The sequence below is a fragment of the Fringilla coelebs genome (assembly GCF_963513975.1).
Source record: "Fringilla coelebs genome assembly, chromosome: 12".
NCBI classification, from domain to species: domain Eukaryota; kingdom Metazoa; phylum Chordata; class Aves; order Passeriformes; family Fringillidae; genus Fringilla; species Fringilla coelebs.
The window spans coordinates 5,199,940-5,215,195 of NC_140038.1; the positions used below are offsets into that span (position 1 = coordinate 5,199,940).

At 52.6% G+C, this 15,256-nt stretch overlaps 3 protein-coding genes across 3 annotated transcripts; 1 reads left to right on the forward strand and 2 right to left on the reverse strand.

The window, feature by feature from the left end:
- The first annotated feature begins 248 nt into the window (after positions 1-248).
- RPS17 (ribosomal protein S17) lies at positions 249-2,814 on the forward strand. The gene is made up of 5 exons (XM_084214113.1): positions 249-357; positions 571-722; positions 1,075-1,180; positions 2,234-2,299; positions 2,688-2,814. The coding sequence occupies exons 1-5, from the start codon at positions 355-357 to the stop codon at positions 2,766-2,768; spliced, it is 408 nt and encodes a 135-aa protein (XP_084070239.1). The 5' UTR covers positions 249-354; the 3' UTR covers positions 2,769-2,814.
- Positions 2,802-10,164, reverse strand: TERB2 (telomere repeat binding bouquet formation protein 2; the record flags this gene model as incomplete). Its single annotated transcript, XM_084213447.1, has 10 exons — positions 2,802-2,828; positions 3,440-3,615; positions 3,688-3,776; positions 3,863-3,951; positions 6,110-6,168; positions 7,029-7,174; positions 8,563-8,644; positions 9,061-9,140; positions 9,229-9,355; positions 10,125-10,164. 10 exons carry the CDS (start codon positions 10,162-10,164, stop codon positions 2,802-2,804), a joined length of 915 nt encoding a protein of 304 aa, XP_084069573.1.
- A 1,096-nt stretch (positions 10,165-11,260) lies between these two features.
- Positions 11,261-13,911, reverse strand: B2M (beta-2-microglobulin). The gene is made up of 4 exons (XM_084213507.1): positions 13,814-13,911; positions 13,372-13,650; positions 12,874-12,909; positions 11,261-11,689 (listed from the first exon to the last, which is right to left on the reverse strand). The coding sequence occupies exons 1-3, from the start codon at positions 13,881-13,883 to the stop codon at positions 12,896-12,898; spliced, it is 363 nt and encodes a 120-aa protein (XP_084069633.1). The 5' UTR covers positions 13,884-13,911; the 3' UTR covers positions 11,261-11,689; positions 12,874-12,895.
- Positions 13,912-15,256: the final 1,345 nt, after the last annotated feature.

Below are 15,256 nucleotides of genomic sequence, written 5' to 3' on the forward strand. Positions count from 1 at the left end.
GGTGCTCGCCCCTCCTCCTGTGGGGCTGGGTGCTGCGAGTTTGCAGGTGCTCCGTGTCCTCTCTCAGGGCCAGCTGTGGGAGGGACTGGTGCTGCTGGCACCACGGCTCTCTCCAATTCCCTTCCCGGGCTCTCCATCCTCTTCCGGGGAGCGGGGCGGTGCGGACCGCCTCAGGCCGCTCCCCGCCCCCCTCAGGCCGCTCCCCGCCCCCCTCAGGCCGCTCCCCGCCCCGGCTCGGCCCCGCCCGTCTTCCCCTCCGCCGGAGCCCTCCGAGCCGCCAGGGGGCGCGGTGGGCGTCGCTGGCTTCCGGCGCCTCCCGCCATCCTCCGCTCTTTTTCCGCGGCTGCCGCCGACATGGTGGGTCCGGGTCCCGCCATCCGCCGCCATCCTCGGGCGGGCCCGCGCCCCCGTGGCGGGGAGCGGCGGTGGGGACCGGAGGGGACCGGGGCGGGGGGCAGTGGGGGGCGTTGGGAGCCCGGGATGGCTGGGGAAGGGGGAGAGTGGGGCGGAGGGCGCTGGGCCTGGCCTCGGCGGAGCCTGACCGGCGGCCCTCCCGCCCACCCCGCCTAGGGACGCGTTCGGACGAAGACGGTGAAGAAAGCGGCGCGGGTGATCATCGAGAAGTATTACACACGCCTAGGGAATGACTTCCACACCAACAAGCGCGTGTGCGAGGAGATCGCCATCATCCCCAGCAAGAAGCTGCGCAACAAGATTGCGGGGTGAGGCACTGCGGGCCTCGGCGGGGCTTTGGGCACTGGAGGGTCGCAGGGGGTTCGGGCACGGCCTTGGGGGTTCCTGCATTCGAAAGTGATTACGGTCCCGCCTGTGGCCGGGTCATTGATAGTGCAGGGAGAGGAGTGCGAGAGTTTTCCCGTGTTTGGGGGGGTCTGTGTCTCCCCCAAACCCTGTTGCTGTCGGACACTTTGTCTCTGATGTCCTCTGGAGGTGGTGGGATATTGCCGGGGTAGATGGTGACAGCTGTCCTCATCCTGCTGTGGTTCTGGAATTTGGGGTGTGGGGAAGGGTGCCGTGAACCCTGGGAAAGGGCAGGACACCCCCGTGTCCCCGCAGGTACGTCACCCACCTGATGAAGCGAATCCAGAGGGGCCCTGTCCGTGGCATCTCCATCAAACTGCAGGAGGAGGAGAGGGAGAGGAGGGATAACTACGTCCCGGAGGTGAGGCCCCAGCTTCCCCATCGCTCCATCCTGCCTCGCTGTATCTCCACAAATGCTCCCAAGTTTTTTAAAATAAACCCTCAGGAGGAGCTGAGGAGGGTTTGGATCAAGGAGGCCAGGGTGGATCCCTCCAAAGCTGCTACCGGGATAGGAAGGGCAGCTGGCTTCTTCTGGTTTGGTTTTCCTATCTTAACATTCAGGAAAAAATAATTTGATGGGAAGCAGGAGGATATTTCAGAGTGGCTGAAAATCTGTCCTGCAGGTGGAATCCCCAGAGAGAGGTTTTGGTAAAACTCCCTTGCCTTAACCCTCTGTTTGGACAAGAGCTCACCTGGGTGAGGTGGTCCAGGAGGGCTTCCCTTGTTCCAGGAATGTGACCCTGTTGCTCCTAAATTCTGTAGCCTTCAGGCATAGCACATCTTGCCCTTTTCCCAGATCTTCCCAGTCAGCTCCTGGCAGAGCTGCTGGTTTCTGTGCTGGTACCAGAGAGGGGTTACAGGGAAGGAATGTCCGTGCTGCAGCTGTTGGTGCAGTGTCAGTGCACAAAACCTGTACTATTTGTGGTTTCTTGGAAAAATGCTGGTGTTATGTAGCTCTTGGGGAAGGAAACCTGTGGAGGTAGAGTTTTGGGGTCTGGAGAGGGCTGGCAGAAGTTTTGCTGGGATTAAAGAGCAGGAGAGCACAGGTGTCCTGGAGGTGGGACCAGCTTTGTTGGCACCATGGTGGCCTTGTGTCACAAGGCAGCTGTGAGAGTCACTGATGACTGCCAGGACTGGTGCAGTTGAGGGTCCAATGCCAGCTCCTCAGCAGCCTTGGCCTGGAGCAGGTTGGGCCTCAGTTTCCAAAGATTTGCCATACAACAGGCTTTTCCCTCTACTGCCAGTAGCCTCCTGCAGTGTTCAGTCAGGAAAGCTGTGTTCCTTCAGGATGCTCCTGGCTCTGCTGCTGGAACTGCTCCCCACAGCAGTGGGATGAGACCCATGTGGCAGTGGGGACACCCGGGTAGTTGTGGGGCTTTATCAATCACACCTTTTCTCTCCCCTCTGTCCCCAGGTCTCTGCCCTTGACCAGGAGATCATTGAAGTGGACCCAGACACCAAGGAAATGCTGAAGCTCCTGGTTAGTGGCCACAACTGTTCCCTGCCCCACTGCTGGCATGTCCCTGGCACAGCTCCTGCTGCCCTGAGTGGCTGGATGGTATCAAGGGCATCTCTCTGCCCTGGGTCCTGTGGGAGGATTAGTTCATGTACGGCTTTTGAAAGGGCAGAGGCATGGGGGCTTTGCCACCAGCAGGGTGAGGATGTTCCTTGCCCTCCATTCTGATGATTCCCTCTCCAAGGAGTCCATCTCTGGAGCAGGATGGCCTCCCCTTCTTAGGAGACTTTTATCTGCCCTTTGTGCTGCCACAGCACCTGCCCACTTCCCACACCTTCCCAGAGGAACTTGCCTCCACTGTCAGTGGGCAGGATGCTGTGACTGATCCCATTGTTTCCGTGCTCTTTTCCAGGATTTTGGCAGCCTGTCCAACCTGCAGGTGACACAGCCTACAGTGGGAATGAACTTCAAGACGCCCCGAGGAGCACTCTGAGTCTGTCCCTGTGTGTCGCTTTTCCAATAAACGTTAGGAAACCATCTCAGCCTGCCTGGTCTTTAGACACACAAGGGATGAGGGAGGGTGGGTTCTCGGGGTGCCACACTGGAGCACACAGAGGACTCAACACCTTCACGTGTACCAGCGTGTTTTTGGGCTCTTTCCTGGCAGTTTGGGGTGTGAGGTGTAAAGCTGTTATTTTAGAGGCTCTCCTGCCTTTGGGGCAGTGGGAGAACAACCATGGTGGCTCCATGGAGCTTGTGGGATCCTCTCCTAGGTTTTCTTGGGCTTCCTCCAAGTGAATAGCCTGAGGATCAGACTGTACCATAATAAAAGTTGCTTTTTGCGACCCTATTGGTCACTTCCAAGTGCTTAAATGAAAGGGAAAAGTCTAAGAATTCTTTGATAAAATGAAAGTGAGGAGACCTTGGATTGTCCCTTCAAGAAAAATTTGCTTAAACTAGTTAAAGCACAGCTTAAACCACCACCCCCTGCCCCACGATAAAAAGAAAATATATGTGTTTTGGGGAAAAATGTCTGTATTTATGTTTGTTGTGAATTTTTTAAGTAATTACTTAAGAAAATACTGCTATATAGAAAATACTTAAATAACATTGAATGCTCTGAGCTGCAGTTGCATAATTTATAAATCATTTGGCAGCTCTTACATTGAAGTTTTTGCTGCTCCAGCCACCTGCTCCTTGCCATTTCCTCTTCATTTTGGTCTTCTCACAGTAAATGCTACATTTGCTTTGAACCCAGTATGCTGCATAGCCTGAGGTGCCAGGGATAAAGTCGTGGAGTTCCCCCTCATATTTCTTCATGTCCCGTGCAGAGGCATAGCCTGTGGAGGGAGAATGGGCTCACTGGGTCCCTGCTCCATCTGCAGCAGCCCTTTCCAGGTGGATTTATTTACCTGTCACCATGTTATTTACTGGGTATTCCTGGAGGGCACGGTATGGAAGTTCTCCCTGGGCAGGTGCTTCCAAGTCTGTTTCTTCACTGCTGTATCAGGAGGGAAAAAAAAAAAATCTCTGTGTTAGGATTGCTTGGAGGTGGAAGCGCATCCAAATCCCAAGGCAGGAAAATACCTCTCAGCCAGGTCCAGCATTTCCTCCTCTGATTCTTCCTCACAGCTATTTCTTGCTGCTTCTGGTTCCTCTGTCAGATTTTCATTGGGCTGTGAATATCAGTACAAGAATGAGTTACAGTTGTGCCCTGGTGCCCTGCAGAGCACCTGGGACATACTCCCAGTGCATGAATTTTTAGGGCTCATGATTTTTAGCATAATTGAGAGTTAAATTTTAAATTTAAGGGCATTCTTGCTTCAAAAGTGCTGGGAAGTTGCTTTAAGAGGAGAGTGGGCAGTGACATGGGGACAGAAAACACCACACCAAAGGGCTAAGCTCAGCCTGTGGCAATTGGAATCCCTGGAACAGCACACTGCTGGGGGACTAGACATGTCTAAACAAGGGAGACAGTCCTTCTAGTGCTGTCCCCCTCAGGATGTCATGCAGGGAGGGACACACAGCACAGCAAGCACAAGGAATCAGAATCAAATGGGTTGGAAAAGGCCTTTGGGTCTACCCAGTGACCCATCAGCACCTTCCCAAGCAGACCAGAGCAATAATGAGTGACACATCCAGTCATTCTGGGTGGCTCATTCCAGTGCCTAATCAGTCCTTCTGGCAAGAAATTCTGATGTGCAACATAAACCTCTCCTGGTGCAGCTTAAGGCAGTGTCCTCTCATCCTGTCCCTTGGTCCCTGGGAGCAGTGCCTGGCCCCCACCCAGCTGCTCCCTCCTCTCAGGGAGTTGTGCACAGTCAGAAGATGCCCTCTGAGCCTCCTTTTCTCCAGGCTGAGCCCATCCAGCTCCCTCCTGGTGCTCCAGACCCTTCCTTGGCTCAGTTCCTTCTCTGGACCTTCTCTAGCACCAAAATGTCCTTGAATTGAATTGAGGGGTCCAGAACTGGACATGGCACTCAAGCTGAGGCCTCAGCAGTGCCCAGTACAGGAGAAAAATCAGTTCTTGGTCCTGCTGGCCACACAGACCAGGTGCCACTGGCATTCTTGGCCACCTGGGCTCATGTTCAGCTGCTGTTGATCAGCACTCACAGGACCTTTCTTGCTGGGCTCCTTTCCAGCCACTCAGTCTGTAGCTCTGCAGGGGTTATTGTGGCCAAAATGCAGGACCCAGACTTTGGCCTTGTTGACCCCCCCCCACAAATGACCTTGGTCCATTGATCCAGCCTGCCCAGCAGAGCCTTCCTAGCCTCCAGTAGAACCACACTGCCACTCAGCTTGGTGTCACCTGTCTGCCAATGGTGGACTCAGTCTCCTCATTCAGATCTTCAATAAAGGTAATGAATAGGCCTGGGCCCAGCACTGATACCTGGGGGACACCACTGGTGACCAGACACCAATTGTCCCCAATGTGGGCTGCAGTTTTCCAGGAGATGCTGTGGGAAATGGTGTCAAAGGCTTTGCTGACATCCAGATGGGCACATCCACAGCCTCTCCTTCATCCAGGTGGGTCCCCTCATCATGAAAGGAAATCAGGACCTGCCCCTCCTAAAGCCATGCTGGCTGGGTCTGATCCCTTGGTTTTCCTGGATGTGCCAGGTGATGGCACTCAAGGTGATCTGCTCCATAACCTTCCCTACAACCAGTCACACTGAAAGGTCTCTTAATTCCCTAGATCCTCCTTCCAGCCTTTGTGGAGGGGTGTCACATTGTCCCTTGCCATCTAGGACCTCCCCAGTGAGCCAGGCCTGATTAGATGATGGACAGCAGCTTGGCAAGCTCTTCCTCCAGCTCCCTCATCACCCTGGGATGGATCCCATCCAGGCCCATGGACTTGTGAGCATCTAAGTGGCACAGCAGGGCAGTGACTGCCTCCTCCTGGATTCCTGGGGGTCCATTCTGCTCCCCATGCCTGTTGACCACCTCAGGGGGCCGTTTGTCCTGATCCAAGCAGTCTTAGTGTTGAAGACTGAGGCAAAGAAGGTGTTAAGTACCTCAGCCTTTTCCCAGTCTTTGGAGATGGACACTGCAATAAAGAATGGAGGTTTTCCTCGGCCCTCCTTTTGTTAATAATTTATAAAAATATTATCCTTTACAGAGGTGGCCAGATTAAATTCTAACTGAGCTTTCACCTCTCTAATTTTCTTCTTTCTGCATGACCTAAGGACATCCTTAAACACTTCCTGAGTTGCCTGCCCCTTTTCCCAAAAATTATATATGCTCTTTTTTCCCCTGAATTCCTGTGCAAACTCCCTGCTCAGCACAAGCTCATCCTCCAGCACATACATGTGTAGTACAAATTTTTCATCTTACCTGTTCTTCAAGGGCATCTGCCTTCTCCCAAATAAAGCGGCCGATTTTCCTTCTGATTTCTGACAAGAACAACAAAACTAGTGATTCTGAGAGCACCGAAAAACAGGGCTGTGGCAGGTGCTGCCAGTGTGATGCCCTGCAGGTACCCCAAATGCCAGGGCCTGCCCCTGGGCCAGGGCAATCCCAAGCACAAATTCAGGGTGGGCAAGAGTGGATTGAAAGCAGCCCTGAGGAGAAGGACTTGGGGCTGCTGGGGGATGAGAAGGTGATGCATATCACCCAGCCATGTGATCTGGGCTTGTCCTACAGTGTGGGCAGCAGGTGAGGGGAGGATTCTGCCCCTCTGGCCCTCTCAGGAGCAGCAGTGCTCCTCCAGCTCTGGGATCCCCAACAGCAGAAGGACACGGAGCTGCTGGAGAGAGTCCTGAGGAGGCTGTGGAGATGCTCCAAGGACTGAAGACCCTCTACTCTGGAACCAGGCTGGGAGAGCTGGGGCTACTCACCTGGAGAGGAGAAGGCTCCAGAGAGACCTCAGGGCCCCTTCCAGTGCCTGAAGGGACTCCAGGAGAGCTGGAGAGGGACTGCGGACAAGGGATGGAGGGACAGGACAAGGGGAAAGCCTTCAAACTGATAGAGAGCAGGGTTAGATGGGATATTGGCAAGAAATTCTTCCCTGTGAGGGTGGTGGGGGCCTGGCAGAGGTTTCCCAGAGCAGCTGTGGCTGCCCCTTCCCGGGGAATGTTCAAGGTCAAGCCATTCTGTGATAATAGATGGATCATACTCTGGCCTCTGGGAGGAAGAGCCACTCCCAAGCAGAAGGAAAAGTCCCTCCCTGCAGACAAGTAACTGTCAGTACCAAGGCTGTACTCATGGGGGATTTCCATGGGAAAACATCCCCAGATGATTGTTTTTGCCTGACCTTCATGCAGACAGGCAGGGGGCAGGACGAAGTGGCCCAGAACCACCGAGGGCCTCTCTGCAGCTCCGGTTCTCGCACACACTGAGAGGTAACACGAGTGAAAGACCGTGGCCTTGCCCTCCAGGTAACTGAGGCTCTCGTGTATGCTGGAAGAGAGAAAGAGAACTGGTTTCCAAAGAGAACCTGGAAGCAAACCAAAACCAAAACGTTTAGAGGGGTGTTGTCATGAAACCTGCTCTGATTTTTTTGCCAAAAGCACCTAATTTTTTGTGATTTTCTACCTGTGAGACTCTACCAGTCACATCCTGACTGCCAGCACCTCCCAGGGGCAGCCTGGAGGAGGGACAAGGGTAAACATATTTTTAGGGATTACACCGTCCCACTCTGCCCTCGAGGTGAAACTACTTCGGGGAGGGCAATGACAGGATCTTTCTACAATTATCCTTCACCACACTGGTTCCTGCTCACACAGCTGAGCAAGGAAGTGAAGTTGCAGGGTGCTCCAGCCCTCACTGTCCTCCTTGGAGAGGAATGAAATCTTGTTTGTTGGGTTTAAGGATGTGTATAATGATTGCATATTTTCACAAGGAACTATCTAACAATATACATTGAATATATATATATATATATTGAATATAGAATTTTATAATTAGTAATAGTGTATATATATGTTTTTATATAGTATATATAGTATATAGTATAGTATACTCTATATATATGGTATATATACTCTCTCTCTCTCTCTCTCTCTCTATATATATATATATATATATATATATAATTAATATATATATATATAAATTATCCAGAATTCCCCTGGGCAAGGCAAGCAGGCTGGTCTGGCAGCACGCTGTTGCAGAAGAAAAGCTGTTATTCTGTGTTTACTGGAATTCCCCTCGCTTAGCTGGAGCAGGTGGCTGAAAGATTCCAAAATTCAAAGCCAGTTTTAAGCACTGGTGTGTTAAAAACAAACTACTTAGTGCAGCCTAGCAAAGCCTAAAAGAAACATCGCAGCTTCATTTCCCATGCATATGTTTACATGACTAAATAATGAATAAATACAAATACTCACAGATATTGAGGAAGTGAGGAAGATCCTTAAGACTTTCCTTATATATGTACAAATGTTCCATAGCTCTTTTTTTTTTTTTTTATTAAGCATTTCAGTCCTTTTCTGTCCATTTTTACCCCAGTGATTCCTTTCAGCATTCATTCACACTGTTTTTTTAGCACCGGTTTCCTTCCTTGGGAATTGTATCACTTCTGTTTCAAATGCTGATTTTCCAGCAGATAATTCACAGCCAGGGAGAAACCAGCACAATTAATTTAATTTATATCACAGTTAAGCCATTCTCAACACATGGATGGTTTTTCTTTATTCTATCTATAGCTTAGTGTGGGTGTGAGTTTTCCTGAGCCCACCGGGCAATGCTAGATCCATGTCATGACTTTAAAAACACACCCTTGATTTTTACAGGATGTCAATATCCATGAAACGCTTTTCACAAAATACATTAAAGCCTCCTTTTCCCACCTGCGGGTGTCGGGGTGGGCAGCATCGCTGCTGAAGAGGTAGTCGGCATCCAGCCAGTGGGCGATGGTCCCGCCACCGTCTGCTGCAGGGGACAGGGAGCCGGGTGAGCGTGGGCACCCAGGGGTTCCCACCTGGGGGTGACCCGGGGAGGGGACAGCTGCTTCTGGGGCCACCCTGAAGTGGAGGCTGTGACAGCTCCCCACGGCTGTGGGACTCCCATTGCTCCCCTGAGGGTCGTTCAGGGCTTTTCCCCAGTGTGGCGGCACTGCGGACTGGCCAAGCTCGTGCTCTGCTCTGTTGTGTGGGTCTCAGTCCCACGGAGGGGTGACAGGGCTGTGTCCCCACTGCTGTGCCCTGCTGAGGAATGATGGGCTGTGCTCCCCTCCTAATTCCCCCTGAGCGGTGACAGCACCGTCCCCCTGCCAATTGCCCCGCGGATTCCTGCCAGCTCCGTGCCCCGGGGCTCCCCTGGACTTGGCCGGGCTCTGGCCCCCTCACCCCAGAGCCCCCGCGGGCCCGGGCTGACGCTCTGCGAGAACCAAGCACGGTGTCCGCGGAACATCGCGGCAGGAACCGCCCTGAGGGGAGGAGACGAGAGAGGAAACCGCCCTGAGGGGAACGGCCTTGAGGGGCTGGAAGGAGGCAGGAACCGCCCTGAGGGGAGACGGGGGCGGCCGTGAGGGGAAGGGCCTGAGGGGAGACGAGGGCGGGAACGTCCGTGAGGGGCTGGGGTGAGGCGGGAACCGCCCTAAGCGGAACGGTCGTGAGGGGCTGGAAGGAAGCAGAATCAGCCCTGAGGGGGGACGAGGGCGGGAACGGCCCTGAGGAGAACGGCCATGAGGGGCTGGGGCGAGGCGGGAAGCGCCCTGAGGGGAATGGCCCTGAGGGGCTGGAAAAGAGGCGGGGACCGCCCTAAAGGGAGACGAGGGCGGGAACGGCCGTGAGGGGAAGCGGTGGTGGGAAAGCCCGGAGAGAGGGAGAACGGCTGGAACTGCTTCAGGGAGCTTTAAGCTGGATATTAGGGAAAGGTTCTTCCCCCACGGCGTGGCCGGGCACTGGAACAGTTCTCCAGGGCAGCCCCAAGCCTGACAGAGCTCAAAGGGCACTCGAACAACACTATGAGGCACAGGGTGGGGGTTTGGGGTGTCCCGAGCAGAACTGGACTAGATCCTTGTTCTCCTAGAAGCTTCTCTCAGAAAAGCCCTGCATTTTGCTGATTCCGGAAACTGCTTGCAGAAAATTTGCTTTTGTTTCATAAAGCACAAATGAGGCTTGTTTCATGCTTGAAGCTTCCCAAGATATCCCTCAGGATAACCCATCCCCTGGGAACTGTTGCCAGCAGCAGCAGCACAGCAAGATCCTCAGTACCTCGGAACCCCAAGGATGCTGGATAAAACAGAGAAGGTATATCTGGACATGGTCCTGAAATCCAGCAGTTAAAGGAAATCAGCCTGTGGTGTGGTCACGTGTTGTTCTCCCACAGAGAGGGGATTTTTGAGTAAACCATCAAAATGTTTCCTAAGTAGGAACAGAAAAATCCCACGGATGCAATCAGAACAGACCTTCCCAGTGTGGGAAGACGATGATGCGGTCACTTCCCATTGCTACCACTGAATCTTCAGTTCTTGCAGTTCTCTCCACTCCTGTCCTAATTAGGGTGAAGCTCTCTTGGTAGAATGGTTATCCAGCAATTATTCTGGTGCTCTTGAGGATAGCAAAGGTGGAGCTGAGGTGGTGGAAAGCACTTTGGTGGCCCTTCATGATCCAGGGGAGGAGGTCAGGACATGTTCCACAGCTCCTTGGGCTCACACAGCACCCCGTGTTGCTCCACTGGGGTGTCTCAGAGAGAAGCTAAAACCTTTTCCCCCCTCCCAGGCCACCTTCTCTCACACAGGGAGCACTGCTGTGGCTGCCTGAGCACATTTGGTGCTGCAGGCTGAGCTGTATCCTGTTGTCCCATGCTGACGTGAGCACCGTGCACAACCCCCCAGCCACGACAGCCCTGCCTGTCCTGCCTTGAACACCCCTCTGATGAACCCAAAGGGATCCCCATAATGGGCCCCGGCTCCTCAGCAACCTACCATGTGGGTGTTGGATGTGCAACAGCCTGGATTTGCCTAATCCCCAACAAAAAAAATTGGTTATAATGAAAATAGCTATGGAACAAGACAGTATCTGTCAAAAATCTCAAGTGTACGATCTGTGACCATCACAGCAAATCTTAATATACCCAAGAAGACACATGAGATGCCCTGAGTCACCAGGAACACTTGATCCCATACAAGTGATCCTGGTTAAATCCATTTGGATACAACATTCCTCAAGCAATCACTCTGATTTCTTCATAAAATAAAAATGACCTGATGGCAGCAGCATGAGTTTTGGTAGCGTGAATCCCCCAGTGTAACAGAGGACTGGCCCCAACTGCACTTCTCTGTGGGCTCAAGCACAGAGAAAAACTAGAACTGAAATTCACCAACACCCATATCTGCTTCCCCCAGGCTCAGCTTTACACCAAACACTCCAAGATGCATCTGCCAGAGTTCTCCCCATTAGTAAGCACCATTCCCTGCCATCACTCCTTGTGTGTCCCCTCCGTGTCCCCAAGGCTCTTCTTCCCTTTTTAAACCTTGTGCCTTCCCTTCAGAGCCAAGCAGGAGCCTCCAGCCAGGCAGATACCACACCAGCAAAAAAAAAATAAAAATCTTTAATTCTCTTTTATTGATGGAAAAGTGTTCTTGCACCGTCTCAGTGGGATAAAAAAAGCATAACTCCCCATCATGCCACCAGGGCCACAAATCCACCCACAACCCAGAGGCCATCAGAGCCTGTGAAATCAGCTTGTCGAGTGACTCTGAAGAAACATTTTCAGGACTAGCAGTTTATTAAGGGATAAAAATCCCACAAAATTTTGAGCAGTGAAAAGATACCATTATTTTTTAAGCAGTAATGGGGCCATTATTTGGCTCAGAAAACCTGCAGAGCTCCCTTGATGCTGTGGCTAAGTGATATTTTTAAAAAGGCTTATTAGCAAATTTCTGAAAGGAAGTTGATCAGTCTTGTGGCTATGATGAAGAATGGACAGAAGCTTAAGAAGACTTTGACTTGCAAGAAGAATGTTTCAAATCTGCATGGAGAGAGTAGATTGACATCAGTCACTCTAGTGATACCTTCAACTGCAATTATTTTAGGAGTAAAAACCAGTTTCCTCAGAGCAGTCTGACTGCAGCATCCCTGCAGAACCACCTTCCAGTGAGATTCAGGTAAAAATCCTGTAGAAACTGCAGGACTTTTCTGTCCCCTCCTTGGTGGAGTTCAGAGTTCAACCAGTCAAGAGGATCATTGTTCTCCACCCCAGGGAGGAGTTTGTCCTGCTCTCAACTCTTTCCATGCCAGCTCAGTAAATCCTTGTCCCCAGATCACAGTGAAGTCACCCACGTCCCCTCTCCAACCAGACCTGGCATTCCTCACCAATGTGCCACCAACCAAAGCCATGGTGCTGTGTGAGCACAGCACATTCCAGACCCTGCCTTGGGGACAGGCTCACAACCCCACTGCCCAAAGGTGAGTGACAGACCAGAGGAGTGACTCTACACAACTTTGTATAGCTCTGCAGGAACCGGGGCATTTCATATAAGGGCCCTGTCAAGGCTTGTCCCAGGAACAGTTAATCATTATCCAGCCTCTAACATAGCACATAATTTAGCTGTTTCAACCAGGGTTATGTCAGCTGAGCCACATATTCAGTTTCTTTTCCCTATCAAGTGTTAAACTAGAATTTCCCCATTGCTACATCCAGATCAGTTACACACAGATAGTTTGAAGAACTTGGAGCCCTGGGGCTGAGACACCGGTGAGTAAACCTGGAAGTGTTTCTGGTTGGTGCCTCATGAATCCCACAGGGCGCTGCTCTGCCACAGGCTTAACCCACCCTGAGGCACAGGGACCTTGGGTACAGTGACTTCCTCCTCCTCCCCTGACAGGAAACAGCACTTTGGGGCCTGAGGGAGCTTTAGGGGACCTGCGACAACTCTCTGCAGTATCTAACTGACACAGCAACGACACGCAGGGAAGATCTTCTCCAAAGTTCTCCTTTTTTAGCAGCAAAGGACTCTTGTAGGTACAGGATGGCCAAAACCAGACCAAAATAGTGGGCAGAAAAGGTGTGGGAAGAGGTTTTTTTGTGTCCCAAATACGATCTACTTTTTGGGTGTGGCTGCTTCTGCTCCTCAGCTTTTCAAACCCCTCTCCCTACAGAAATGGGTCTGTGTTTCCCTTACCAGCACGGCACACAGCATGGGAATAACTCACCAAGGATTATCCCAGACACAGCTCAGAAGTCTGGTTCTGCAGGAAAGAAAAGCAGAGCGTTAGACTTGGGGGCTAATGGCACCCCCCATCCCCGGTCCCCACAAAGTTTCCCCTGGAAACAGCCCCAGTGTGGCAAGCAGAGTTACCTTCAGCTGTAGCTGAGGCTAAGTTAACACCATCAGCCCTGACTGCTCCATCCTTCTTTATACTCACACAATATAAAGCAAAAATTCACTGCAGGACCCATCACCTTCTAGTTAAATTCAGTGAGGCAAAGATCGAGTGACACAGCATCACCAAATCCCTATGGATTAACACCAGTATGCATCCTCCCGGAATCCTTCACAGCTACATGTAACAGCCTTTTCAGCTAAAACCAAGTTAGCTTTCTACCTCTAACACAAGACATTCAAACCCCACTCCATTACAACACCCCAATTCCCAGGAAAAGGAACAGAGACAGCATGGACATAAAGCAGGAGGGAAGGCACAGCATACCCCACTTGTAAACGCCTGCCCCCGGCATGGTGGAATGCACCACCCTACAAGAGAAGATGTCCTCCCTTGTGGGGATGAAGGGCACGTAGACCAGGCGCTGGAACTGCCACTTCTCGTTGAAGGACAAGTCCCCGTACTTGACGTCGGGAATGGGCTCCCCGTTCTTCAGGAGTTGGATGTCAATCTTGGGTGGGTGAAAGCCGGTGACAAAGCAGTGGAGGATGTTCTCCTTTCCCTCCTCGGCCCGTGAACGAGCGTACACTTCCACCTTCGGCGCCTCTGGAGAGAGGGGCGAGGGCGCGTGAGAAGCGGGGCTGCCGCGGGCATCGCCTCTATGCCAACACTCGCTCGCCCACCCACCCGGGCACAGTGACCCGGACCCGCCGGGACCCCGCAGCCCCTCACCCCCATCAGGACCCTTCGCGTCGCCCCAGGCACTCACCAGCGGCCGCCCCCAGACCGAGCAGCGCCAGCAGAGCCAGCACCCCGAGCGCCAGGGCCCCCCGCGCCATCGCCGCTCGTCGCTGCCCCGCCGTTTCCCGGAATGTCCCACCCCTTCCCGGCACTCCGCCTTTTATAGCCTCCGGAACCTACGGCCAATCGTAAAGCGGAGCGGCCTCTACATCATCAGTTTCCAGGTAGAACGGGAGCTCTGGGGTTGTGTGAGCCAGCGTTGCCGCGCTTTCGCTTTCAGTTCCGCGCTGGGTGGGGGGAGAAACCCGGGCAGGGACCCCGGGCCGTCGGGCAACAGCGGCTGGACGTGAGCCCGGGTGGGTAAGGGCACCTGCCCTGGACCAGCCCTGGTGTGGCCACAGGTCCAGGGCAGCGCCCGTCCCCTGTGCTGGGTACTGCTGAGGCCACATCCCAAATCATGGGGTCAATTCTGCGCCTTTCACTCCAAGGACCTTGAGGGGCTGGAGCGTGTCCAGGGACGGGAACAGAACTGAGGAAGGAGCTGGAGCACCAGGAGCGGCTGAGGGAGCTGGGGGAAGCTCAGCTTGGAGAAAAGGAGGCTCGGGGGGGACCTTCTTTCTCTACAACTCCCTGACAGAAGGGGGCAGCCAGGTGGGGTTGTGCTCTGCTCCCAGGGAACAAAGGAGAGGACAAGAGGAAACAGCTTCAAGTATGAAAGGTTTAGATTGGATCATAGAGAAAAGTTATTCTCTGAATGGGCTGTCCAGCCTTGCCACAGGCTGCCAGGGCAGTGGTGGAGTCCTCATCCCTTGGGGGATTTAAATGGCACCTGGGGACGTGGGTTAGTGGTGGCCTTGGCAGTGCTGTAGGAATGATTTGAATTGATGGTCACAGAGAGCTTTTCCAACCTAAAAGGGGGTAAAAGTCACCTCTTGCAGAAGATTTTGCATCCAGGGCCAGTATTACACCAACAGCCTATGGTGGAGCAAGCCATCCACCTTCCTTTTTTAACCTCTTTCAAAACCTGTGCGGTATGTCTCATTCCAGCAGCTGCAGGGTGGGAAATTGACTGTTGCTGATGCACAGCAAAGACTCCCTGACATAAAACATGAGAATTCTGACACCAAAGAACCAGGTTTTCTGGTGCCTCCCTCAGAAGAATGGTGAGCACCAAAGCCCAGCAAGGCTAGGAATGCCACTGAGTGTCCCAGTAGTGCTGCTTGGAAGGAAAATAAAGGGAAAAAAACCTCAAGTCACTGCTGGTGAAGAAAAAACAGCAGCATGGTGTGAGTACCAAAACACTAAGTCCCTTTAGGACCTCTTAATGTACCTCATTAAAACACAAATGAAATTAATAAAGCATTTATGGTGAACACCCCCAAGGCAGCAGGTAAATCAGGAGAGGCCAAGCAAAGGAAAATCTTGAAAACACCTGTTATCAGTTCCCACTAGACCAGCTCCTGCTGGGTTT